At 37.3% G+C, this 27,549-nt stretch overlaps 1 protein-coding gene across 1 annotated transcript; it reads right to left on the bottom strand.

The window, feature by feature from the left end:
- Positions 1-359: 359 nt before the first annotated feature.
- LOC123314159 (lipase maturation factor 2-like) lies at positions 360-26,022 on the bottom strand. The gene is made up of 10 exons (XM_044899283.1): positions 25,762-26,022; positions 25,516-25,699; positions 25,327-25,428; positions 10,557-10,753; positions 9,976-10,154; positions 8,048-8,282; positions 7,772-7,977; positions 7,423-7,663; positions 4,664-4,880; positions 360-1,899 (listed from the first exon to the last, which is right to left on the bottom strand). The coding sequence occupies exons 1-10, from the start codon at positions 25,889-25,891 to the stop codon at positions 1,641-1,643; spliced, it is 1,950 nt and encodes a 649-aa protein (XP_044755218.1). The 5' UTR covers positions 25,892-26,022; the 3' UTR covers positions 360-1,640.
- Between the last annotated feature and the right edge of the window lie 1,527 nt (positions 26,023-27,549).

Below are 27,549 nucleotides of genomic sequence, written 5' to 3'. Positions count from 1 at the left end.
ATTATCAAGGCATATTTCATTCGATGTTGCCAACTTGTGCGATCGAAATGAAAAGCTTTAAATTTTAAATACCCATTTTTATTTTTCATTTTTAAGTGCTTAAAATAATTTTTTTGGGAAACGGTTGAAATGGTTATTTCAAAATGTGACGTTTCAAAGATATTTCATAAAAAATACATCATTTTAGTCAGAAATTACAGGAGTATTTTCTATTATAGAAATAATTTCCTGTTAGCTGAAAATTCGATAGGTTTGGCATCAAAATTTTAATATTTTCCTTTTTTCTGGACGTAAGACTTCTTATTATATATTTTCGAATCACAAGCGCTTGAGAGTTAAGGGTTGAAAATAAAATACAATTTCAACATAATTTATAGACGGATTTATGTATAAAATGCACTTCTCAAAATTTTCTTTACAAATAAATAGTAATATAATAACAAAACTGTGAATACACCCTAAAACCAATAAATAGTTGTGCATGAAAGAAAAATAAATTCTAAATACATGATTCTTTACAATTGCATCGACAAAAGAGACGAAATATACAGTGATTCGAATATGAAACAAAAAATTTGTGAAACATATTTCCATGAATTGAAAAAATTATGATTGGTAAGGTTGAAAAGTTACAGATTACATGTACGACTTTGAGAAAGTCTCTCTTACAATAATTACAAACTGAACACAAAATTGAACCTTAGTGAGAATTATTTCCAAATACAATTTAACGAGAACTCAAATTCCAAATATAGTTTAAATGTGAATGCAATTACACTTAAAAACGATCAGTACGATAAAATCCACTATACATGTAGAAAAATTAATGAAGTCTATAGAGTAGTTCTTTAAATAGAATAAGATCCTTAATGCTCTTCCAAATCTTGTCATGATAATAACCCTAACTTCGTAACAGAAATGGAGGTTGAGAAATCTTTTTCAATATTTTCATGATTTGAACATTGAAAAAAATATAATGATTGTAAAATAACATTCAAATCGTTAAGATTGTGCTTTACAAATGAAGAAATCCGCAAACAGTATAGCACATTTGGTGTAACTAAGGACAAGGTTTCCACAAGGTGAAAAAAGATTTCAAATTTTTTTTAACACATGCTTCAAAAACAAATGTTGAAGATATTCATTCACCACTACTCTTTCATGAAGTGAAAAGTTTATAAAAATATACTGTTTCCTGAATTTTTTATTGCTGATTGATTTTGCTAAAATAAGTGAGAGTAGTTAAAGTGTCAAGAAATAATCTAAACTGATAGCGTATCACAAGTATGAGGTAGAAATTTGTAAAAATTCGACTAACCAGTACATGAAGCGAAGGAAATCTGAGTTGAGTTTTTTGAATGGAAAGAAAAATTACCAACTTTCTACGATGTGAGTAGCAAATTGAATGAAAGCGACAACTATTGTATCTTATCTTGACTCAAGCTAGATGTCCTATGAAAAGAAAGAGGAGTATGTTTCCTAAACTTCTATTTTTACGTCAAATGAATTTTGATTTAACAAAAGACAGTCAAATAATATTTGGCACAATTAGTTATTATAAAAAGAGTAAGTGAATGAATATCCAACAACAAACGTAAGTGGTTTGGTTGGTTGTAATTTTATTTAGAGTCAGCTCAACCTTATTTGTTCTTTGCAGATGTACTTATGATAGCACATCCTGCTGTAAAAACAGACCACAACAACAATGTGGCCTCCATATGACTAGCTACATATCGAATTTTGTCTAGAATCTGCTTCCATATCGGATTGGGAGCATATTTTGGTGTTGTAGGTATTAAATTTCTCGCTTTCAAATAGTCGGTCAGGGTCGGAGAATCTTTCGAAAACGCTGGGAAATATTCATTTTGTCGAACTCTAGTCCACCAGCTTTGTTGAGACCTGTAGAATGTGAGAGAATGCTCAAGTTTTAGGACTTGTAGGTCGAACATCAAATTTAATCAGGCTATTCAATAGCTATATACTGAAGGTATCTTCGAAGCTAAATCGTAAGTTGTAACAATTCAAATATGCCACGTATTAAAAGTAGCGGTTTTTTGAAGGCAGACCGGATGACTACCCAGGGTAAAATTAAGGGTTCTGTAGGCCATCAGATCTGATACTCTCCCGATGAACTTCGTTTTGCCTTGAAGATAATATGGCATGTATATCAACTTAAATTTTTTGTTTTATTTTTCGAGCAGTATATGACTTAGATTAAATCAAAGTACAAATATGAAAAAATTAATGTCATTATATTCATACGATATTGATATATACCGGCTGGCCCACCCCAGACGCAATAAATAAATAAATAAATAAATAAATAATAACTTTATTTCAAGGAATCTTCGTACAAAGATCAAATGAAATCGACGTCACAAAAATACATTTACAAACGCTTTGCAGCTACAAAGTATTCGCTCAGTGAATATGGCTCAATATCAATAAGACAGTTTTTCAGTCTTTTTTTGAAAGCATTTATGTTATTTAAAGTTCTTATATTATTTGGAAGTGCATTGAATAATTTTATGCACATATACGAAGGATGTTTTTCCGTAATGGATAATCTGTGAATGGGATAGTGTAGGTTTTCTGATCTTGTGTTATAATCATGCTGAGTAGTATATACCTCAAACTTTTCTCTGTGCTTGAAAAAAAATATCAAACAATCAAATATATATAAGGCATACAGAGTTAAAATTCTATTATTCTTGAAAACTCCTCTACAAGACTCTCTAAAGGATAAATGACACATAATTCTTACAATTTTTTTTTGAATTTTGAAAATTACATCTACCGCTGAACTACTTCCCCAGAAAATTATACCATACCTCATAATTGACTCAGCGTTCGCGAAATAGACTATCCTCAATTCTTTCTCACTTATATACTTCGACAATGTTCTTATGCCAAAACTGATTTTACTTAGTTTAATAGATAAGTATTCAATGTGATCGTACCATTTCAAAAATCTATCAACATATAGACCCAGAAACTTTACAGAATCTTTCACTGGTACACTTCTATTTCCGAGCTGCAAGATGTCATTCAGATCTCGGCGCGATTTATCAGTACTGAAAATTAATGCTGCAGTTTTGTCCTCATTTATTATAAGTTTATTGGAGTAGAGCCAATTTTTGATTATTGTGAAAGTTTCATCAGCTTTATCACCGAGAATTGAAAAATTCTGACCTTCTAATAAAATGTTTGTATCATCTACAAAACAAGTAATAATAATTAAGAGGCATTTGATTAATATACACAGATCATTTACATACAGAATGAATAATATCGGGCCAAGTACACTACCCTGAGGTACTCCTGTTTCAATCTTTTTGAACTCTGATTCAGACAACACATCTTCGACTCTTACAGCAACTTTCTGATGGCGACCTCCGAGGTAGGAATCAAACCAGCCTTTTACCTCATTACGAACGCCCATTTTTTCAAGTTTTTTGAGTAGATAACCATGATTGAGGCAATCGTATGCTCTTGTTTGATCAATAAATAAGCCTAAACCGAGTTCATCTCTTTCCAGTATTTTTATTATTTCATGAGTGAATTGAAAAATGGCTGTGATCGGAGACCTACCCCCAAGGTAACCATGTTGTGAGTCACTAAATATTTTATTTCTCATGCAAAATTCTACAAGCCTTGAAGACATCGCTTTTTCAAATATCCGTGAAAAACTAGGGAGAAGGCTTATAGGCCTATAGTTTTCAAGTGCGTTTTTATTTCCTCTTTTGTAAATAGGTTTTATTAATGAATATTTCAGCTGATTAGGGAATATTCCAAATTTGAAAGAATTATTGACAATATATGAAATCACAGTACTCAGTTCATCGCTACATGATTTGATTAGTGATAGAGGTATCTCATCATATCCACTGCAATGTTTATTTTTGAAATTTTTAATTATTTGAACAATTTCTTCGGGTGAAACTTGTGAGAGGGTGAATGTTTCCTTTATATCTGGAGAATAATCAACAAAGGGAAGATCAATAGTCAATAGTTGGGGGTTAGCAACTCAACACAGTAATTAGTATTATGCATTAATGAGCTTGATGAATACAGCGCCATCTAAGGCCTAATGGAATAATTATGACGAGTTTTCTTCAAAACCTTTACTTTTCCATGAAATTTGTCGTATGCTTTGACGGTTTAAATTTTATCGGTACTCAGATGGTACAAAAATAATAGCAGGAAATCTCGTACATATACGTACAGTTTCTCGGTAGCACTAACCATAGCGACGCATAACAGCCTTACTCAAATAGAGATATTTCTTTTACCATAATTTTCTCCCCCAATTTTGCAGAGTTTTGATGATTTTTATAATAACCAGGCCATACACAAATCCATCAAAGTAAATTTCATAACAAGCAGTCCAGCCGATTTTGAGTGTTAAATGGTGCAACTTGGAAAATGATGACTAGAGTTTATATATTGGGTTTTTTTCAATTTTTCACTAGTATTTAGTGTCACAAAGTAAAAGGTGAATGAGGTAATGAATGGAAAATGTAAGTTAAAAAATTCATCGATGGCTCCACCAAACCGACACCAATAACGCATTCTGTTTGAAATTTTGATCAAAAACAGAGAACATAATGATTTTTCTCAAAATTCAATTGAATACATAGAAAATCAAAATTGCTGGCCTTACCTTTGATCCCACGAAGTGTATTTATACTTGTAAAGTACCCCTCTTATATATTTAGGAGGCCTCTTCACGAAGGGAGAGTGGTTTATATCCAAAAGACTCAAGACTTCGGGTGTTCCGAGTAAAAGACGATGAGTCAGAGATAAAAGCCAAGGTTGTTTTTCATATGTACTTTGAGCAGCCCAATACATCTGCCAGTCCAATCGCGGTGTATATGGAGCTTAAAAAAGTTATGAATTGAGATAAAGTGTGAAGTAAACTGAAAGACAAAGTAAGGTTAAACCATAAGTTGACATATGGTTCACTAAAATCGATTTCTAGCGAATAACCCGTAATATCCGCGGTTATTGCTGGTTTTGCCCTTGGTTATGTCCCTTCACAACTTCTAACCTCACTTCAATAACTAGGGTTGTGTTCGGAATCAACGTCGAATCATCGCCCGGTGTGCGTCCGACGTCTGAAACGGTTGTTCTATTGGTTGTCGGATCGTTAAGTCCCATTAAGAGCGCGTTGGGCAACGTTCGACGTTGATTCCGAACACAACCTTTAAGTAGTGAGGCCCACGAGAGTCTCGTTTTCGAGAGTCTCGTCTCGTGTCGTTTCGAAAACGAGAACATGATATTCCATGTACTAGACTAGGCGAGACTTTTCTCGGTCTCGTCTCGAGTCTCGCAGTGGTCTCGTAGTCTCGTGTATAATTCGGACGATAGAAGACTCAGAGGAGTATTGCTTTCGAATTTGAAAACTTGAGAATCATTTCGGGTGAAGAAGCTTCATTAACAAGCAAATCGAAATCGGGAATGGTTGGTTGAAATTCAAAACCATCAATCGACTGTAGTCATTTCACATCTGACAATACGAATATTACGTTCAAATTTCAAATGATGGGAACATAATTGTATTTGTTATTTATATAAATGATAGATTGGTATTCTCACACCCTTGGCCTTTTTTTATCTCATCATTCCTGATAATGGAAAATCAGCTCGAAATAAATTATATTTATTTTATATTTAAAATGAAATAATCCGTATTGTTAAGAATCGTTCGAGTTCGAGGCTCGTTCGGGTCGAAAATTTTCCCCTTTCAGTTTTGATTTGAAATAGTGAGATATTTATTCGACATTTTTTGTGAAATTCAAAGAGCTTTTATATTTGTGTAAAGGGAGACCGGATATCCTACAACAGGTTATGCAAAATAATTCGCCGAGTTTCTTATTCATACCGTCAATTTTTCCTATCTTTTCTCATACAAGACTTCGTAAGCACGACAAAAATTGTTTGTTTGGAACATTTTATCAAAATGAGGAGAACAGAAATTCTTCATTTAATTGCAATAAACTTCCCAAGACGAACGCACTCTTATTGGTTAAAACTTCCAGGGTATGTAAAACACGAGCCGGTAGTCTTTGATATATTTTATAAATATTCCATTCATTTCTGCTTTCACTCTGAAAAACTGAATAGATCGTAAAGTGATGCAGCTGGTACCTGTTTTGCAGCAAAACCCTTTGTCGGCCCTCAATAAATTGGTATGATATTACGGTATGGGTTATGGCATGAATGGGTGGGACAATTCTCTACTTGTTGACAATTTCCTAGGTACAGTTTGTTATTCTCATTATTTTGGACCAACCATTCTCAGTAAGCATTCAATGATTATATACAGGGGGATTCATAACTATTGATAGGACCAAATGTGCCTTGAAAAGCTATTAGGTACCCATATATCATATATCTTTGTAGTTACGAATCACCTTGTATACGGAATTTTTAACTGTTTCTTTCACGCATTGATGTATTCAAATAGTTGCCTCAAATTTCCCAAATTCATTCAAACAGTTTATAACCTGACCGATATGAGTGATACGGTTTATGTAAATAACAAAGAGTTTCAAACCAGAATTAATCGAATACAACTGAACTCATAAAAATTCAATGTGTGAAAAGATATAACAGATAATTCGATTTTGATTTTCTAAAATTTTTCTTCGATATCACAACATCAACTTCAGAATAAGTCGAATGAGGCCGAAAATCTGAAAATCTTCTCCGGAAAGTACTCGATTCATTCACCGATTTGAAAGAATTATAACTAAATGATTACTCGGTAGATAAACTAGAATATGCATTAAAATCATTAGATTTAAATATTCCGCTTTCAAAAAATGTTATCCACGACGAGATCACGAGACTTTTACGAAACTCTCGAACGAGACGACGTAAGTCTCGTGGGCATCATTAACCAGAAGTTTAAACCAGCTCTCGAGTATGGTTATCTCTGGTTATCTGCGGTCCAAAATGATGACGTCAAGGGCTAGTTCATGACGTTACGATATTATAACCAATAATGGCCAAAAGCGCTTGAATGCAGTTGGTTATTGTTGGTAATTACCAATGATGACAAGGTTATTCCCTTGAAATCGATTTATATGCGGCATCCCGTTTTTTGATGTGTACTCGGCGGTAAAGGCGTACATTTTCAGAGATTCGTAACAGCGTAACATTCAACATACGTGCTCAATTCATAATTCGTTTTTTTTTAATGACGTACAGCTAGCTACAGCATTATTCAATTTAGGTTGGTTCAATTTAGGAAGAATCACCTTGACGGGCTGACACGCTTTCCGACCGAGCTCGGGCCTACGGCCCCCGCAATTCGCCTTTCGACACTAAAAAAGCCAGGACGACGAATCAAGTAACACACATATGACTTGAATCGTTAAACCAAACAAAAACATAGCAGAAAAAATTGCAACTCACCCACAAACGGCATTGAATGATTGACGTTACCAGGTTTGTACAAAAAGTTATATTCTACCCAGGGTCCGTCAGGACTATCTGACCCTTCCAAAACGATTTCACGCCGTCCATCGACACCAGTCATTTTGGTGAATAACAAGTAATCATTAATCAAACGTATCTTATGCAAACGGTTGTAGGTGTTTCTGATAGTTGGATGAACAGTTGAATTGGTCGACGAATGTAGAGAAGTCAAGGGTACCTAGAAAAAACAGAAACAAAAAATCAACCAGGAATGTGTTTCATTTCATAATAAACAATATAAATTCATAGACGTTAGTCAATGATCCCTTAGTGAAATTCTACTCACTGTTGAAGAGAAGAAAACCATTAGTACAAGAAGGGAAAATAGAATAGTTTTCACGAAAGACCATAACTTCTTCATCCATGAATGGTTCTCGAAAAGAACATCTGCTAGAGAGCCCAAAATGGTAAGGGCCAGAGTTGAAAGACCATAATACAATGCAAAACTTATTCCCAATCTCACAGCCATCTCAAAATTATCCTTAGTAAATGCTAAAAAATAATACAACATGTACAATATGAACATATATCAGTTAAAATATTTATTAAAACTAAAACTTACCAATTTTGGACTCAACCACAGATCCTTCAATTTTCAAAGAGAAAACTGTCACTGTACCATAAAACAGAGCACCATATATCAGGATGTTAACAATATTCGAAACGTAAGATGTTTCTTCGCTCTTTTTGGTCCTGTAGAAACATTTATCGTCCAACAAAGAGAGAAGAAGTGATGTCACTAACATGTTGGCGAAACTGAAATTGCCAGTTAGAAAAATGCAGGACTGTAGGAATGTCTGAAACAGAAAGTAAGTTATACTATAAGGAATTTTAAACGGCAAGATATGAGGTAAGATATTTCCTATTAGAAAATATTTATTGCTCATCTTCACTGAATCGTTATCCTCAGTATGCACGTTAATTTGCTTCATCAACGATTTCGTTTCAACGCCACACAAAGATCCCTTACTTCCATAATCTTGAAGGAATTCTTGAATAAAATTTGAAATCGGCAAGCTTTTGCCGCTGCATCGTAGAATCAGTTGTAGGATAAAGTGATTAAAGTATAATATACGGGATTTTCTAAAAGGAGTTTACAACAAGAGATAGAACTGGTCGCAATAAAAGGTTTCAACAAAATTAGATAGAAATTCCGAACAAAACAATAATCTTCTGAGCAGGAATGCAAACAGATATCGATTGAAATTTAATCTGGGAGGATTCAGCATCTTCTGAAACTTTTTAGGGTTTTCACTCCCAATATCTGGAACAAAATCGATAAAAAAATTGAAATACCCGATTTGCTTCGCGTAAATTCTTGCACTGATTTGTCAGGAGCAAATCAAATAGAAAAAATTTAGACTCCTTCATCAGACGAAGGTTACATAATTATAATTTCAGGCAACAATTTTTTCTACTTGATGTGCTCCTAACAAATTAGTGCAAGAGCAAATCGGTTATTTCAATTTTTAATTGATTTTTTTGTAGAGTGAAAACCTTAAAAAGTTTCAGAGGAATGCAAACAGACTTCTTGATAAAAAAAAATGCAATACAGCAAGTAAAACTGACATAAAAAGGAGAAGGGGGGAGAGGGGGAGCCCTCTGGTGTCAGCCAGAATAACCCGAATATGGCTGAAACCATAGAAATCAGGCACTAGGGAGTTGATGGATCGTCAAAAAGCTTGGCAACTCAAACTGAAAATTGGTAAACCAATGAGAAAATACATTCGAATTATATGAGAAATATTATTAACAATTTATGCACCCACTGAAATTGTTGGTGAAAATCCAGAATTTTAACTCTCTACCAACCTCGGTTTACTTTCATTATGAAACGATTAGCTTCAAGCGTATGAAAATAATCACAACAACAACCATAGGACAGTTTTGTAACTGTTCGCCTTAGCGCTGCAATCTTAGGCGGACCGGCCACCGAATGCGAAGTTGAGCGAAGCTGTGCTTTTTCAATGCTAAATCACGAGCTACGTCACTCGATTCGTAGCTTGTCAATTATATTAGTACTGAAAATGCTCAGCTTCGCGCAACTTTGCATTCGGTGGCCGGTCGGCCTTATTTTACAACGCGAACATCAAAGTTTACAGCTTAGAATCACCGACACTCGCTCGGGTAAATTTTGTTTTACCAGTTTTGGTTATCTAGGAATCTTTGTATGAAATTAACCGCAACTTTCGTGGTGGACATCTTCTAGATTGTGAGACTGTGATATTTTAAAATTGAACAATCTTTTAAAAATAATTAAAAATGATGAAGAAAAATTTATAAGGTTCAGGATGATGAGTGCATGTAAAGCTAAAGGGGGAGGGGGTTGGGTGGCTTCTTTTAAATATCAGTTCTAATAATAGACTAATCCTTTTTAAATTTACTGAGAAGTAAATGCTACCTGTCGTTTACACATAACGATTCATAATCCGATATCTTTTATTCGATATACCATGTTGATTTTGTGGAAAATTGAAACAACATACTCACTTGGAAAACAAATCCGGTCATTCGGACATTTCTCATAGGAATGAAAAATAAGAAAGGCAGCACAATTTCCGTAACATTAGTGTAGACACTTGTTAACCTCAAAAACCAATCTGGTAGTTGGTGCGCATACCATGATAAAGGTGATGGCAGGGGCATCGATTGGAAATGATAATTCAGTGCTGCAAAAATTGGAAAACTTAATAAATAATGAGCATAACATGAGAAATGCTCAGCATTCGAAATTCCAACAGTTACAACTTGATTCCTATACAACATTTTTCTGAGTATGTAAGAAAGCATCATACGTAATTTATATAATTTTCAAATCATGTTTTATTATGATTCGAAAGTATGCAATTAGTGAAGATAGACGAGAATATTATTATCACGATGTACTACGATCTACACAGCTACACAACATTATTCAAAATATAAAAGGAAAGTACGTAACAAGAGAAGATGTTGACCATGATTTTGGCCTTATTTTATAATTTTGTTAAATATCATCACGTAACAATAAAATAAAAAAGAGTTTAGGACCGCAGAGGTAGAATTTTGAATATAACATCAATTTTTTTCACCTGTCAAACTCCACCATTTGGGACATCCACTTATGAATTTGATAATGCCTGATGTTACCAAATATCTGAAGAGCATCCATCGAAGCAACCAGAACCGTATGCTATCATTTATGGATCCTTTTTGTCCCCTCTTCTTTCCTGGCAGCACAGGTGCCACTAATAAAGCAATAAATCCAACCTCCAATAATAAATCATCACTGTGAATAAAGAATTGAATATATGTATACATTCAATAGAACTAAATGATCAATATTTTAAAAAGTTATTCCACTCTAATAATTGCTAGGTTTGAGCTAAGTAAATATCTGTAAACTGCACCTCGGCTTTTCAAATAATCTTATTGGATCGATATCTGTGAAGATAAAAAAAATCCTTTTGTCTACTCATGTAAAAATGACTACCCCATAGAGCATTTTAGGAATAATTTCTTTAGGCCCATTTCAACTACTAAAATGTTTTCAAAGTCTTGTCACATTTCACAACGGTTTGTATCTTTTTGATGATCGGAAAAATTCCGAAGTAGCTCGAAAATTATAAAAGTTATTTTTATCTCAATTCGAAAAAATTCCATCATCAAATCACGAAGATATTTTGTATTATACTCATTCTTTAAAAAATTGTGGACGATCATATAGTAGGTAGTAGATAAAGTAATGTTACTTGCTAATATTTCGATTTCTGTTGGGTTTACAATAAAAAGTTGAATGAAAGTATTTTGAATAATTTAGGCCATCTGCATAAGTTGATTAGAAGTATACAGGGTGCTTCGTTACTCCAAAATAACTTATAAACATATTTTTATAAATGGTATACTCTGTATATTGTTTCAGTTTTTCATAACCTTTCAAATTACAAATACAACCGTGAAGACAGCATAATTCTAACCGTATTTATTCTAGAGAAATATTATAATTCACAGAAACCTTTTACCAAAATGATTAACAGCAACGAATAACACTAATCGTATTTAATTAGAGGATCAAAATGTCTTCCTTTTTCTATTTGACAGTATCAAAGTCAATTAGAGAAATTATAAAAAGCAACATTTACGTTATGTTACTGTATGTATAGGGTATACCAAATTGCTTGATTTTGCTGTTTCTGGTACTTCTAGACCAGATAGGTAAGAACGTAGTTTCTTCATGAAATATTAATACATATTTATGTAGTTTTTCAGCATATTTAGTGAAAATCTGATAGTTACGCAGATCCAAGAGGGTAACATGAAGTAAACTGTTTGTTTTTAAAGTGATAGGTACTTATAAAATAGGATAGATTTTTAATGAAACAAAGGGAAAGGGAAAAAAGAAGAGAAGAAAAATAATAGAAAAGAGAAAAAAAATTTATTTTAGAAAAATACCAAAATTGTGATATTGTATTGTAGAGTGTTGAGTGATATTCAATAATCATTGTACCCCTAGGTTCCAGTGGTTAGAGCGAAGAGAAAACATTGCTCTGAAAGCATGTTTGCATAACTTGAGACTCGAAGGGCATTTCTGTCAGGTCGACGAACGTAGTTTGTTGTTTTTTAACTTAGTTTTTCGTTTTCTCATGTGGAGATTTTCATTTCTCGATCAAAACTTAATAGAAAATCTAAATTGCGAAATTTCAGATAGACTATGCATTCCTTAATTTTAAAACCATTCAAGAGGTTCATAAATGAATCTAAATCATAAAATGACTTCTGCAAAATAAGTAGCTTATCAAGTAGGTATCGATTACAAAAAGAGTTGTAATCAATATTATTTTATCGTCTGATCCATTATGAAGTAGGTATATTTTCCACATTACATGACTTGATATCAATATTGAATTAATCATAGAAGCAGTCACGTGTTGAAGTTAAATATAATATTTCAATAATCAATTCCATAATGATTTCTATATTTATCCCACACTTCGAATGGGAATATACACAATAATTTCAACAGAATATCGAGTCGACATTCTCAGTAAATTACTAGAGATAAATTGATAAAATTGCGTATCAAAGGCTACTCTCCGCCTATTCGGGTGTTTGGAAAATACACCCGAGCGGGATCTTTGTTCTTTATAATAGGGGAGCCCACGATGCTAAATGTGGAATGTATGGTAAGAAGAAATGAAAGGATAAATGACGTATACCCTTCCATCGATGGGATGCGCGTCTACAGAGGGTCAAAAATATTTAAAAAAAAACAAATGGACTTACTCGACCGTGTCAGATTTTTATACCGTTTATACTCCACATGCCTCTGAGAGAGATTGAACCATGGAACTGCAATCGTTCCAGAAATTGGACTCTGTGTAGGAAAAATCAACATACTACGTCTTTATACGATATCTTTCACTATTTGCAGTTCAACACGCAGTACGATAAATCGTAACGTGTGTAGACCGCTTTAGTGATTGATAATAAAAATGAATTAAAAATAGTACAACAAAGATTGAACACACTTTCAGCAAAAATATGCTGTTAGTAAATTGAATTCCTTGCCGTTTAAAATATTCTTACGGTCTTCGTTAGTTCCTGGTAGATTCATTCAAAAACTCTTTGGATTTTCGAGCAAAACGGCACCAAGATTTTTGAAAGTAGTTTTTTTTTTTATTTGGAACTTTCCTAAGCTCAGAAAGATCTAAAATAGATTAAGACAAAATACCACCCATCCGGCCATCCTAGTGACAATCATGTAACCTGGAGGTAAAGTAATGGATTTTCACCACCTCTATAAATAACACCCATAAACAGGATGAGTGAACATGCCAAAAAATTTTGGAACAAATTTCTGTGGAAAAGTACAACGATAGGAGGCCGAGGAGAAAGGTACCAACGCACACAAAAAGGGAAGAAATTCAGTAATTTGAGATTTTCAATTCTCATGACGTAGGTATACACGGTGTTTTCTAATTGAAAGTCATATTTATGGGGGTGATTTTCGGACCCATTTTAAGAAAAAAACTTCATATGAACATATGTCCTAAACGTCTTACCTTTTGAGATACAGAGTGGTAAAGTTTTCTGAAATGAATCATTTATTATCAATTTCTACAATACCACTTTAAATATTTCAATGAAATTTGTCATACATGTATACTATGAATCGAGAGGTATTTTTTAATCTATCACTTTTTTCTTAATTTCCACCAGTGGGGTTCGTACGTAATTTGACCAATCTATTTTGGCAGACATTGATAGTACGCCACAGATTTTTAATAAAATAAAAATTATTTTTGAAATTCCTAATCATTTCTTACCAAAATTGATCACTTGACTTTTTATAATCCGATTCACGGTTTCCGCTTAAAAAAATAAAAACCGTTTCTCTGCATGATCATATTATAACAATATCCTTAATACATACATATGACAATATCACCATGCAGAGACATACGTAAATTTTATTTTTTTAGGTGAAACCCTTGAGTCGAACTAAAATAATTCAAGAGATCAGATTTGCTCATGTCAGTGGCGTGCCACTGACTGTCTAAATAATACCATCCTGTATCTCAAAAGGTAAGACGTTTAGGACATATGTTCATATAAATTTTTCTTCTTAAAATGGGCCCAAAAATCACCCCCATAAATATTGACATTCAATTAATAAACACCCTGTATAATATTCACTACTAAAATGTTCTTAACACAGGCTGAAGGAGTACGGTTGATGGAATTTCGAGAAAGTGACGAAAAGTGTTATTTATTTCCCCAACATATGGGTCTTGTAGCGTTCCTCGAACAACTGAAGAATCATCACTTGGAAGACTGGACCTGGTCGATAGACCCTCTCAGGCAAAAGCAAGATTTGGCTATTATTAGTTTGATTACTGAAGGTATTTCTAATGAAGAGGGTGATCCTCCACCAAGATCAGCAGAAGATTTTTACGCAGAGATGATATTCCTCCCAGTGCAATTGAAGGACAAGTTATGTACCTATGATTATTATTTTTTTCTTCATTCATCATCAAGTCTTCGAATAAGTTTTGATGAAAGCTTTATTATTCCCTTTTTTTTTCTCGTTTTCTGCTCTGTTTCTTTGTTTCAGATATTATTTCGAAATGGAAAGAGGATGAAGAAATTTTTATATCAATGGAAAAGAAGCCCTTCAGTACTAAAAGCTTATTCTGTAAACAAATTTGTCATCACTACACTAATCACCGGGAGACAGGGTTTTTTTTACTGAGGTTTTTCCCTAAGCTCTTGTATCATACTCCAAATTGTATGGTACCCCGTTACACTAACCTTTGTGAAACTCATACATATGCTACATATATTGTTTGATAACCAAAAATGTATTGCTTACATTCAAAAGAATATATACATATATAAATTCGAAAATACCTTCCGTTGGTGAGTGGCCTTCCTTGGTGAGTTTACGCAGAGTTCCTAAGAACTAAGACCAAAGAAAGAAACCAATCTAATTGGTAGATGACGATCACGGGAACGTCATCTACCATTTAGATCCAATTAGATTCTATCTTCTGTTAAAAAAGAGCCTCACCCCAAAATACACCCTGTATATAATATTGTGCAAAGAACAATGTATATTTCTTAAAAAAATCTATTTGACCCTGAAAAGACCTTAAAATCGAACTCGAAGTCAGATTAAATGTGTGCATTCGTTATCCTCCTGAAGACTAACATTTTCTGATCCAGGCTCTCCCCCTAAAGGAGTTATTTCAGAATGGGCGATAAGACCCATATGGGTCTTAATCTAAATCTTTAATCTAAACCATCCATGGTCTCACGCAAATCCACGATCAAAATTTCATAAATATTTATGAAATTTTGATCGTGGATTTGCGTGAGACCATGGATGGTTTAGATTCAAAACAGAGCCCGGATGGTGACGTTGAAGTCGAGTTATAGAATATTTTCGTCGTTCAGGTCGAATTGTAGAATATTCTGCGATTATTTGTGTTAGGGCTGGTATATAGTGGCAGGTAACTTATTCCCTAATCCATAACTCTACAAAAATAAACTTGAAATTTGGAGGATTTTGGACAGCATTGGACTGCATTTGAACTGCAATAAATACAACCGTGTATAACAGCTGAGGTTAGGGGCCAGCAGAATTCTCTAGCAAAATCTAAAATTTTTATATTTTTCGACAGGCGAACAACCATTTCAGGGGATAGGGAATAAGTTACCGGCCAGCATAAAGTAACCCTTAGGCCCGGTTGTTCAGTTCAGGTTAAAGCCGGGATTTAAGTTGGTCCTAGATTAACCTGACAGAATTGAACGGAAATGTCAAAATTAATCTAGGATCAACTTTAATCGATACTGGGAAGAAAAGTGCAAGCAAATTGACAACTATATTGGAGGTGCACGTTCAACTGAGGTTTGGAGGACAATTAAATCATTAAAGACCAATGAGACGAATAGATCATTAAACTTGATAAGTATGTAAGAATGGAAGGAACACTATACGGCATTCTTAACAGAAAGGGAAGACTGCGTTGGGGGGAATGTGGAAGAGCAAGAGAATGGTGACCATATGAACCACATAATAATTACAACGGAGGAAATTGAACAACAACTGAAGAGGATGAAAAGTGGAAGACCACCAGGTCCTGGGCATATTCCAATTGATTGAGGACCCTGGGCTGCTATTCTCGAGCATTCGCAATATATGCGATCGTACGCATCGAAAAACGTTGTGAAACTCTGGAAAACTCTGCTATTTGCTGTTAAAAACATCTCAACGTTTTTCTATGCGTACGATCGCATATATTGCGAATGCTCGAGAATAGCAGCCCAGGGTCCTCAATCAATTGGAATATGCCCAGGACCTGGTGATCTTCCACTTTGCATCGAAAAACGTTGTGATGTTTTTAACAGCAAATAGCAGAGTTTTCCAGAGTTTCACCAAAGCATTGTGTTTAGCCCATATGAAAGCACACAATGCTTTTGTGAAACTCTGGAAAACATTGTGTGCTTTCATATGCAGCATTCGCAATATATGCGATCGTACGCATAGAAAAACGTTGAGATGTTTTTAAATAGCAGAGTTTTCCAGAGTTTCACCAAAGCATTGTGTTTAGCCCATATGAAAGCACACAATGTTTTCCAGAGTTTCACCAAAGCATTGTGTGCTTTCATATGGGCTAAACACAATGCTTTGGTGAAACTCTGGAAAACTCTGCTATTTGCTGTTAAAAACATCCCAACGTTTTTCGATGCGCACGTTCGCATATGTTGCGAATGGTCGAGAATAGCAGCCCTGATGAAGAGATGTTGTGACGTAGCTAAGGTGCCCCAGGAATGGAAACAATATCACCTAGTGTCAGTCTTCAAAAAAGGCAATAGGAAAGATCCTAATTGCTACAGAGGTCTCAGTATTACCAGCAGTATGAGGCGACTTTTTGGGAAAATTTTAAATTCTAAATTGAGCAACGCCATGAAGGATCGAATAGGCGAAGAGCAGTCTGGATTTGTGGCGGGACGATCATGTGTGGACAATCTCTTCATTCTGCAGCAACTAGCGGAGAAAAAAATATCAACTGGAGAAGAAATATACATGGCCTTCATAGATTTGGAGACAGCATACGATACAATACCCCAGCAAAAACTTTGAGAAGCACTGAAGAGGTTGGAAGTTGATAAGCAAATGCTGTTAGTTATCCAAGAACTATATAGATATAATAATAATAATAATAAGCCTCGGAAAACAGTCGCTGCCTGGGGATCGTCAGGGCACGTCTGGAGTTGGTGCTGGACGTGACAGCATGCGGGACACCAACGGCAGAACGCTAAGAAGGCGGGCGCCTGCCATGCAAAAAGCTACGCCTCTAGACGAGGAGGACATCGACGAGGAGAGAGTTCAGGTTGTCGGTCGCATAGGGATTCAAAGCTCGCAAGAGCACCCCGTAGTCGGAACCGGCAGCCGAAACAGGACAGCACAAAGGGGACGCCACAAGTGGACGCCCGAGCAGCATAGCCTGCTGTCTGCGCTATACAGAAGATCAGGACCCGACAGAAGGGGATACATGAATAGGCTGCATGGTCTGTGGTGCGAAAATTGTCCAGACCTCAACTACATGACGCAGCAAAACCTGAGAGATCAGATCAGTCATCTCAAAAGAAGAGGAATCTTGCAGCGGCCTCGAGAGCAAGGAAGGTTGGAACAACAAGCTGAGGAGCAGGTGACAGATGCTTTGAGCCAACATCAGCAATTGACGGTTGACATAACTCAAGAACAAGCTGTAGCCCTTTTGAGTGATATCGCGGGCCGAACCAGGACTGGTACACGCTCCAACAGGCCAATAACGGAACATGTGAGAGATGCTCCAGACCAACAACACCAAGCGATGACTCACAGAAGTGAAGCTGTAGCCCTAGAAGCAAGGCCAAGAACGGAACAAGTGAGAGAAGTTCCAGAGATAGAACTAGCTGAAGAGCAGGTGACAGATGCTCCAGACCGACAGCAACAAAGGCCAAGGAGAGATTCATCAGAGTTAATCGACAATACAAAAGAGGCTTTTGAGGCTGCCGTTGGAGACCCACTGATCAAACCCACCCGGATAAAATCAAGACATAAGGCTGAAGATCTAGCCGTTTTGAATAGCATCATTCAAGATCATCTTAACGAGACCTGTTCACTGGAAGAGGTGGAGGCTGCAGTGAGAGCAGCCGCTTACCTACTATGTCCACCGAAAAGTACAGCTGCGAATGATAATAATAAGCATAGGAAAAGGCTAAATCGACTTGACATCAAAATAAAATCAATGAGGCAGCAGGCATCTTGGTACCAATGTGTCATAGATGTTCTGAAAGGAAAAACTAAACCGAGCAAGAGAATGAGGGAGATGATTGAGGAGCTTCGTGCTATACATGGTACCGTTAACTTGCCCACAGTCCATCTACTGAAGCAGAAAGCTGTAGATAAAATAAGATCACTTGCAGCAGCACGAAAGAAATTGATAAGGAGAAAAAGATGGATCGAAGATAACAACACCTTCACCGCGGAACCATCGAAATTATTTCAACATCAACAGCAAGAGGTGCAAAACCCACCATCACCTCAGGACGTCGAAGAGTTTTGGAAAAGCCTGTACGAACAACCAGCAAAAACCAGGGATACTCCAGCACTTCCCAGATTCCAGCAGATGTGTGATCAAACCCTACAACAGAACGACGAACTTTCTGAAATATCACCCGAAGATATTAGACAAGCCCTTAAGAACAAGAATGATTTCACAGCACCCGGACCAGACGGTATTCAGAACTACTGGTGGAAGAGCTTTCCGGCTACACATAAACACCTGGCAAGATTATTCAGCGGAATGCTGATTCGCCGTGAGCCCATTCCTTCATGGTTGGTGGAGGGTAGGACAGTGCTGATACCAAAATCAGGGGACTTAGGGCAACCCAAGAACTATCGCCCAATCACTTGCCTCAATACACTGTACAAGATATTCACAAGTGTTATTCAAGATCGAATTCTGAGGGTTATTGGACCAGTGTGGCACAGTATCTACGAACAGAGGGGAGCAAAGAAAGAAGTGCAAGGATGCAAGGACAACTTGCTGATCGACAAGAGCGTATGCCTAGACGCCAGACATTACAAGCGCGACCTACATACATCATGGTTAGACTACGCGAAAGCATTTGACACCTCGCCGCACGACCTGATCATACGACTATTAAAAATGCTGAAAGTCCACCCTAACATCATCCATGCGATAGAAAGCATCATTGCGTTGTGGAAAACGAAGTTTGCCATCCGAGCAGAGGGACGAACCGTTTATACGGGATGGGTGAGGTACAGAAGAGGAGTGTTCCAGGGAGATTCGCTAAGCCCGTTATTATTCTGCATAACACTCATGCCACTATCAATTGAGCTGAGGGCAAGCAAAATAGGATACAAGGCTGGTCCACCAGGCAGAAGGAACCACCTGATCTCCCACCTTATGTACGTGGACGACTTGAAACTCTACGCCCCCTCCAGGGCCGCACTACAGCAACTATTGAATATCGTTTCCGAATACACCTCTGCAATGGGAATGTCATTTGGTTTGGACAAGTGTGCTGTTTTTCATCTCCGCAGGGGAAGGGTTGATGATCCAGGAGAAGATATCCAACTGGAAGATGGAATGACTTTTCGACGTCTGGAAGAGGGAGAAACTTACAAGTTTCTCGGGATGAAACAGAGGGGAGTACTGGAGACAACCCAGATAAAGGACGCCTTATCAGCCAGCTACAAGAAGAAGCTGAGAGACATCTGGAAATCACAGCTGTCAGGAAAGAACAAAGTATCAGCTACAAATATGCTAGCCATCCCGATACTTACCTACTCTTTCGGGGTGGTAAACTGGACGGTCAACGAACTCCTCGATCTTGATAGGTCAACAAGAAAAACGATGAACATGAATCGTAGCCTTCACCCAAATAGCTCGATTCAGAGGATATACCTTCCCCGAAGCCAGGGGGGTAGAGGATTGCAATGTTTGGAATATCAACACTATCAACAAACATTGGAAACAGCAGTAAGGGTCCTAAGAAGTGAAGATCCGCTTCTGAAGTTTGTAGCTCAGCATGAACTCGCGAACCACGGAGCCTTCCTATTCCGAGCTGGACAGAGAGCCTTGGAGAAGCTCAGTATAACCGGCGTGTCGATCGATCCTGAGCGTGCTGGAGCACCGATCACTCAAGCGGACCAAAGAAGGCTAGCAAGACTGATCCGGAAGTCTCAGTCGAATACATTACTCGAACATCATATGAGTAAGAGCCTGCACTCCATATTTTTCAGGAGTTTAAAAGACCAAGATCTGTCGGAAGAATTGTCTTTCGCCTTTCTAAAGTCGGCTAGCCTTAAGTCAGAGACGGAGGGATTTGTGATGGCGTGTCAGGATGGAGTAATAAATACCAGATGGTATAAAAAGAACATCATGAAAATGGACACCCCAACAACGTGCAGAGCGTGCCATAGTCAACAAGAAACGATTATGCACATTCTTTCCGCCTGCAGAGTCCATGCTCCATCGGGGTATATAGAGAGACACAACGCGGCACTCCGAGTTCTCTACTTCCATCTGAGGGCGGCATATGAGATAGACAAAGAACCGGTGCTACCATATGTGCCTCTGGAGATTGAAGCGGTGGTCCAGAACGAGAAAGCTCGAATATACTGGAACTATCCTGTCCCAACAACACGGCAGATCAATGCAATAAAGCCAGACATACTTCTTTTGGACAAAGAGCTGAAGGAATTGTTCGTCGTGGAATTCTCATCCCCTGCAGAAAACAACATGGTGATGAAGGAAGAGCAGAAAAGACAAAAATACAAAGATCTTGTTTTCGAGCTTGGAACTATGTACCCGGGTCATAAAGTCAAGATGGTTGTACTGATCATAGGATGTCTCGGAGGAATGAGAGCCAACTACGTGGAAGAATTGAAGATTATTCCGGCCTGCAGATCTTGGGCCGAGATACTAGCGCACAGAATGCAGAAGGCGGTGTTGCTTGGGTCACTGCATATCATCAGATCCCATGAACTCTAGATGCCACTTGCAGCTCATCTCTTTTGTTAAGGGACGCTGCAAGGGCTGGACGAAGAACTTCTCCGTGGAATGTGTGAGGGGTTTTTAGTGAGTAGCCAAACAAGATCTCGGAGTCTCACACTACCTAGAGTGCGGACCCTCTGGGTGCCCATAAAGGGTTTTCCCCTCACACGAAGGAAAAAAAAAAAAATAATAATAATAATAATAATAATAAATAATCTCTTGGACGACCACCGATTTAGCAGCTTTACAGAGAAAAATAAGGACGATGCTGACTAAACACAATAAACATCATCCCAAAAGCTCAATAGAACGGACAGAGCTGCCACGACATCTTGGGGGTAGAGGAATTGTTGATTTGTCCAACCGTATGTCCCAGGAAATTGAAAGACTTCGAAACTATTTCTTGAGCAAGGCAGCTTCGTCAGAACTCCATCGAGTAGTTTGTGTTGCTGATACTTCTACACCGTTAAAGCTACACCAGGATCACTTGGAAACCGTCGAACACTCTGCAGAAAGTAAAATGCAGAAACTGATTGGCAAATCTTTGCATGGGAGGCACCAGAATGAGGTCAACCATGATTACGTCGACATATCTGCGTCGAACTACTGGTTGACTTCCGGAAGGTTGTTTCCTGAGACAGAGGGCTTCATGCTCGCCATCCAGGATCAGGTGATTCCAACAAGAAATTACATGAGATACATCGCCAAGGATGCCTCAGTGGCGGACGATAGCTGTCGTTATGGCTGTGCGACACATGAAACTATCCAGCACATCACCGGGGGATGTCAGAAGTTCGCGGGCACAGAGTACAAAAATAGACATGATGCTGTTGCCAAGATTCTTCACCAAGAATTGGCACTAAAACACCAACTTCTAACTTCGAAAAGGGTTCCTTATTACAATTACCATCCAGATGCTGTGCTGGAAAACGAACATCACAAGCTCTACTGGGATCGCACTGTTCTCACAGACCGGAAAATAACCCACAATAGACCAGACCTCATATTGCTCAATAAGGATGAGGACACAGCACTATTCATCGACGTGGCAATTCCAAATAATAACAATCTTCTAGATAGACACACTGAAAAAATTTCAAAATACAGAGATCTCGAGGAACAAACCAGAAGACAGTGGAAGCTGAAAGATATAAAGACCATCCCTATTGTCATTTCATCTACAGGCCTGATACTGAAGAAACTACTAGAGAACTTGAGAAAACTTCAGTTGGACGAAAATATTCATAAAGTCATGCAGAAGGCGGTACTGCTCGGAACGGCGAGAACTGTACGCAAGTACATGGGGAATGCAGAGGAACACCGTCTGCTCCGACAGGAAGTGCGGGTGGAGCAGGAATCCAACCTACAGCAGGAAGGCGAGGAGCGACCCGGACCCGACCACCACCACGAGCCCGAAAACCTGGAAAGGGCTCCAACAGAGCTTAATCCTTTTGATATCTGAGATATCTGGGATAAGTGAATTTTCCTCTGGAGAGGAGTGTGAAAGCCGCAAGGCTAAAGTCATAATAATTTATTCACTATGAAAAAAAAAAGTTTCTACAGTACAAACAATATATAAAGTAATATGTGAACAAATAAAAAGATGAAACGACATCACAGAAGCTCCAGCTGGAAGCCATCGCTTGTACGTGTTGTCATATCTTGAAAATTCACCCCTGATGATGAGTGAACAAAGTGAACGCACACTCCACACATTCCACCCCAGAAATTTTTTTTTTATTAATTTTTTATTTATTTATTCATTTTTTTTTAATATTATCATGCTTATGTAAAAATGGGAAAACAGATGTCGTCAAAGCCAATAAAAACATCCAAAGGATTACGACAGGGATGTAGCCTCTCACCTCTCCTGTTCAATCTATATGTGGAGGTTGACTGCATGGAAGAGAAGTTGTGAAGAGATGGGTATACCTATCGGGGATCATAAATTGTATACCTTAAGTTTCGCAGATGATCAAGTAATTCTCGCACAGGATTCTTTTGATCTGGAGTTCACGATAAAGAGGCTTTATACGGAGTACCAAAAGTGGGACTTAGTGTGAGTTTGAAGAAGACGCAGTATCTGGTCGTGAATAGTGAAGCAAGTTTTGAGGTGCTAATAAACTAAACAGTATCAATTGAACAAGTAGATTTTGAATGTATTGGCTCCATTCTAAAATCAGTTGTTCTCGATCAATTCTAGTGATCAATAGTTTTTCTTTCGTTTGATTTTCTACACTCGATCGCTATGCAACGCGAAACACGCAATTTGACCCAAGAGGAATGTGCCCAAGCGGTAGTTTTGCGAGAAGAAGGGTGGACATACACAAGAATTGCAGAAAGGTTTGGAGTTTCCCATACAAGTGTGTCCAGAATGTTGCAGCGATTCAGGGAGACAGGTATGAATGTCCGAAGAACAGGACAGGGTAGACCACGGGTAAAAACTGCCCTTCAAGAACGTTACTTGAGAGTTTCTTCGTTGAGACAACGGTTTGCAATCGCTCGCCTCCTTCAAATTTAGCTTGAACAAACTCATGAGGTGCAAATTAGCACTCAGACAATAAGAAATCGCCTCAGAGAATATGATTTAAGGCCTCGTGTCGCGGCAAGAGGCGCAGCTCTTACCCCAGCCCATCGAAGGGCGCGTTTGGATTTTGCGAGAGAGCATATCCATTGGGAAGAGGCCGATTGGGAAAGAGTTCTCTTCACATATGAGTCTAGATTCTACCTCTACCATTGTGATCGACGTTCCCTTGTATACAGACGTCCACATGAAAGATATGCTCAGTGCAATTTCCTGAATACTGTTTTCGGGGGAGGATCGATTATGGTATGGGGTGGAATATCTTTGACTGCTCGCACAGACCTAGTGGTCGTTGATAATGGAGCTATGAATGCTGATAAGTATATAAGGAATATTCTTGAAGCGCATGTAGTGCCATTTGCCCCATACATTGGTGAAAATTTCATTTTTATTGACGATAATGCCAGACCTCATCGAGCGCGCATCGTTCAGGAGTACCTTTAAGAGGTTGAAGTCTCTCGAATGGAATGGCCAGCAAGAAGTCCAGATCTCAATCCGATTGAGCAGGTTTGGGACAACCTCAATAGAAGGCTGAGAAGTTCAGAAAATCATCCAGCTACTCTTAATGACTTAGGAATCCAACTCGGAGAAATCTGGGAAGGATTAGATCAGAACATTTTAAGATCACTCATTTTGAGTATGAACCGTCGTTGCCGACCTGTAATTAACGCAAAGGGTGGAACTACCAAGTATTAAATCACTTATCAGCATTTCAGTATTTTGAAAATTGTTCATTTCATCTTTCAGATTCGGTGAAATCCTGAATTTTTCTTCCATTTAATGTGTCTTGTTTCGTTCAAAACCTTCCCGAGAGAACATAAAAAATAAGTTATAAAGTCAATGTAGAGTTAACTTTCATTAAAATTGAGATTTTCAGATTGTGCGTTAATTTTTTTGCGCAGTGTATATATCAACTTTAATCCCGAACTGAGCAACTGGGCCTTAAGAGTTTGGAGCAAGGCTCCGGATACTTGACAATTGTAATCAAGTCCCATAGGTGGCATTGAGGTCGAGTTGTTGAACCTATCGTTTCAAAATTTTTCAAATTTGGTGATTTCAGATGGAGTTCCAAATGATTCAGGTTTAGTATCAAAACAGGGCCCGATGCATCGCGTTGCAGTTGAATATTAGATTTTACACTCTCTTAAGCAAAAATTTACCCTTAAAAACTCCTTACACATATTTCTCTGTATGCCAATTATTTAGATATTTATGAACAATACTTGAATGTGTGGAGCCACCTTTTAATCAGGAGCCTCCCACCAAGAAAACTCTTAACTTGAAGATTTATAGAAACCACTTCAAAGGTTCAATTAAGATCTAAGAAAAATCATGGAATTGTAATGGAAAGTTTCTTATTATTCTGTAAAATAAACTCATCAATAAGGTTTCAGCCAAGGGGGTAAACAATCTGTGAAAAATGTACATTGATTTAGGAAATCAAGATGATTTCGCTGATGATTTTGTGATTTCGGATGATGATTTTGGGATTTCAGATGATAATTTCGGTCTTCAAAAGTACATCGACTTCAGAAGTGGTCACCCCCTTGGATTCAGCATTATCTATCCTAAAGTGCAGTACATACTGAGAATGCACATGTATAATGAACCGATTATCCACCAATTCGAAACATTCTGCCTTGCAGCAAATTTTGAGCTTTGATGTAAAAATTAATTGAATTAATTTATTACAAAACTACTTACTAATTAGATGCCACAAACACTTGTCCAATTTGATATAGTGAGAAATATAGAGACCATAAACCAGCAAAAAGAGGTAATGTACAAAGTTTCTGAGAAATCAATCTGGAATGGAAAAACAATATTAAGAACCAAGCAAGGTGTGACCAAAAGCATTTATCCGATGTCTATTGAACATAAGAAAAAACTTGCCCAGAAAATGCTAAGAAACTTCCTAGTAGAGATAGAACATCCAGTGCATAATGAATATCTAGTCCCAAGTATGGGGCTAACCAGAGTAACGTTGGTTGATAATGAATTTTGGCTGACAATGTTTTATGTTTACTATTCTCTAAGAGGGACCTAGCAGGTAAAACACCATTGTCTCCATATAACCCTATAAAACAAATATTATCAAGCATATTTGTTCAAAACATCCTCAATTTAATTTAAATATACCTGGAGCTTGTATATAAAATGAAACGAATGCAAAGAGATATACTATACAGAGGAAACGCAAAAAAAGATTTTTCGTATATCGAACGGGGACCTGCATATCAGATTTCTTTTCTGAACTGAGACGAAACATTCAAAAAATCATTGATACAGTTAATTTTGTACGTATTTTATTATTGAAACGCCAAGAATCAGAAAAATCAAACGATCCGGAAACAGAAACCACAGAACAACTAGAAGACGATTAGTTGCGATTGATAATGACAACAAATGTCAAAAGTCAAAATTGACAACCGGGAAATGGGCACGGATCACGGATACTCAAACATCCGTGGGTCCGTGGGTGTTATGGAGAGTAGAGAGAAGGAGATCTGTTTATTTTATATTATTATATATTGTTATTAGTGTTCTGTGAGGAGAACGATCGCTGCTTTGAGACCACAGATTTTTTTGTCCCCTAAAATATGTACCAATAGGGTAGTTCATGCTTTTGCCAACAGGCGCGCTGGCCATCACGAGAGTGCGAAATTTTGTTCACACAAATCAAATTGTAGTTGGCTCGTTGGCTGAGTGAACTGTTTCCCTGGTGACAGATGATAGGAATATTATTATTGTCGATTTTTGATAAGAGAACAACATATGACCATGGTGAAATGTTGAAGCGTGCGCTAATATAAGAGTGTTTTGGCATCGGAAAGAAAAGGAGAAGAGATCAAATTTCCGAGAGCATTTTTAAGAGAAAATTGGAAAAAACCTTATCTCAAGAATCAACTCCAAATCAATTTGTGTGTCAAGAGCACTTTTGCGATGAAGATATCAAAAAGATGATGGATTCATTATAAACGAAATCGAAATTGTCATCCCTCGTGAGAAGTTGACTCTTCTGAATAAGAATATTTAACCAATAAAACTACATGGTTCAGAAGTAAATATTCTTGAAGAATTTTGTTGGCATAACATAATATATGGTTTATATCGGTTCTCAGCTGAGTATTGGCAAAAGAATCTACTCTAATACCTAAGTGATAAATCTGGGACTGCTACCTTTTGTTGTCTTGATGTGTACTACTCCTCACTACGGATTTTTATAATTTTGAAGATTAGTAAACCAACTAACATAGCTGCTTTCAATAAACAATGATAAACAAAAGTAGGTACAATTTTTTTGATCAGTGATTTCTTTTGAATTTCATTGATTTCGACTTGCATTTTATTGGATATAATTCAGAGAACTCATATTCAAAATAGATTTGAAGAAAGGTATTTGAAAAATCATCAGAAAAACCACGATGTCACATAACCTTAAATAAAATGAAGGCTGTTCATTTCAAATTGACGCTTGAATCCCCACCCCTTATCGATACCCGCTGTAATCGCAGCGACACCTATCCTACGTTTCCCGTTTTCGGGGACACATTTTTAGTACGTCGATCGTTCTCCTTCTCTCTACTCTCCATTTACGCTTTCTTTTTGACCGTTTGAGCAGCTCCTGGGCAGCTCCGGTGCATCTCACTCGAGCACCGACGCGTTCTTTTTGATTGGGGCGTGAAGCACCGGAGCAGCTCGCGTTCCCTTCCCCTGCCCCCTCTTGCACCAACCGAAATGCTGGTGCACGTCATAGACCTAATAAAATGTATTATTAGGTCTATGGTGCACGTCGAGGGCTTGAAGCCCGTAAACAAACTTTTTGGTTATGTTTACATATGTCAACAAATATTAGAAGTCGTCTATTGTTGAAATTTGTGGATTAATACTATAAAAAGGCTGTAATACACCTTATGGACCACCTAA

This window comes from Coccinella septempunctata, chromosome 1, assembly GCF_907165205.1.
Source record: "Coccinella septempunctata chromosome 1, icCocSept1.1, whole genome shotgun sequence".
In the NCBI taxonomy this organism is placed as follows: Eukaryota; Metazoa; Arthropoda; class Insecta; order Coleoptera; family Coccinellidae; genus Coccinella; species Coccinella septempunctata.
Note: the sequence above shows the minus strand (reverse complement) of the source record. Positions and strands in the feature narration are given on the sequence as shown.

What these genes read in the sequence shown, in the direction of transcription:
- LOC123314159 (XM_044899283.1), bottom strand. Translation starts at nt 25,891, where the DNA reads ATGTTTCGTCTCAGTTCAGAAAAGAAATCTGATATGCAGGTCCCCGTT. An exon ending in AGTTTCTTAGCATTTTCTGG is followed by an intron (nt 25,429 to 25,515) that starts GCAAGTTTTTTC and finishes TTTCCATTCCAG; the next exon opens with ATTGATTTCTCAGAAACTTT. An exon ending in TACACTTCGTGGGATCAAAG is followed by an intron (nt 1,900 to 4,663) that starts GTAAGGCCAGCA and finishes CACATTCTACAG; the next exon opens with GTCTCAACAAAGCTGGTGGA.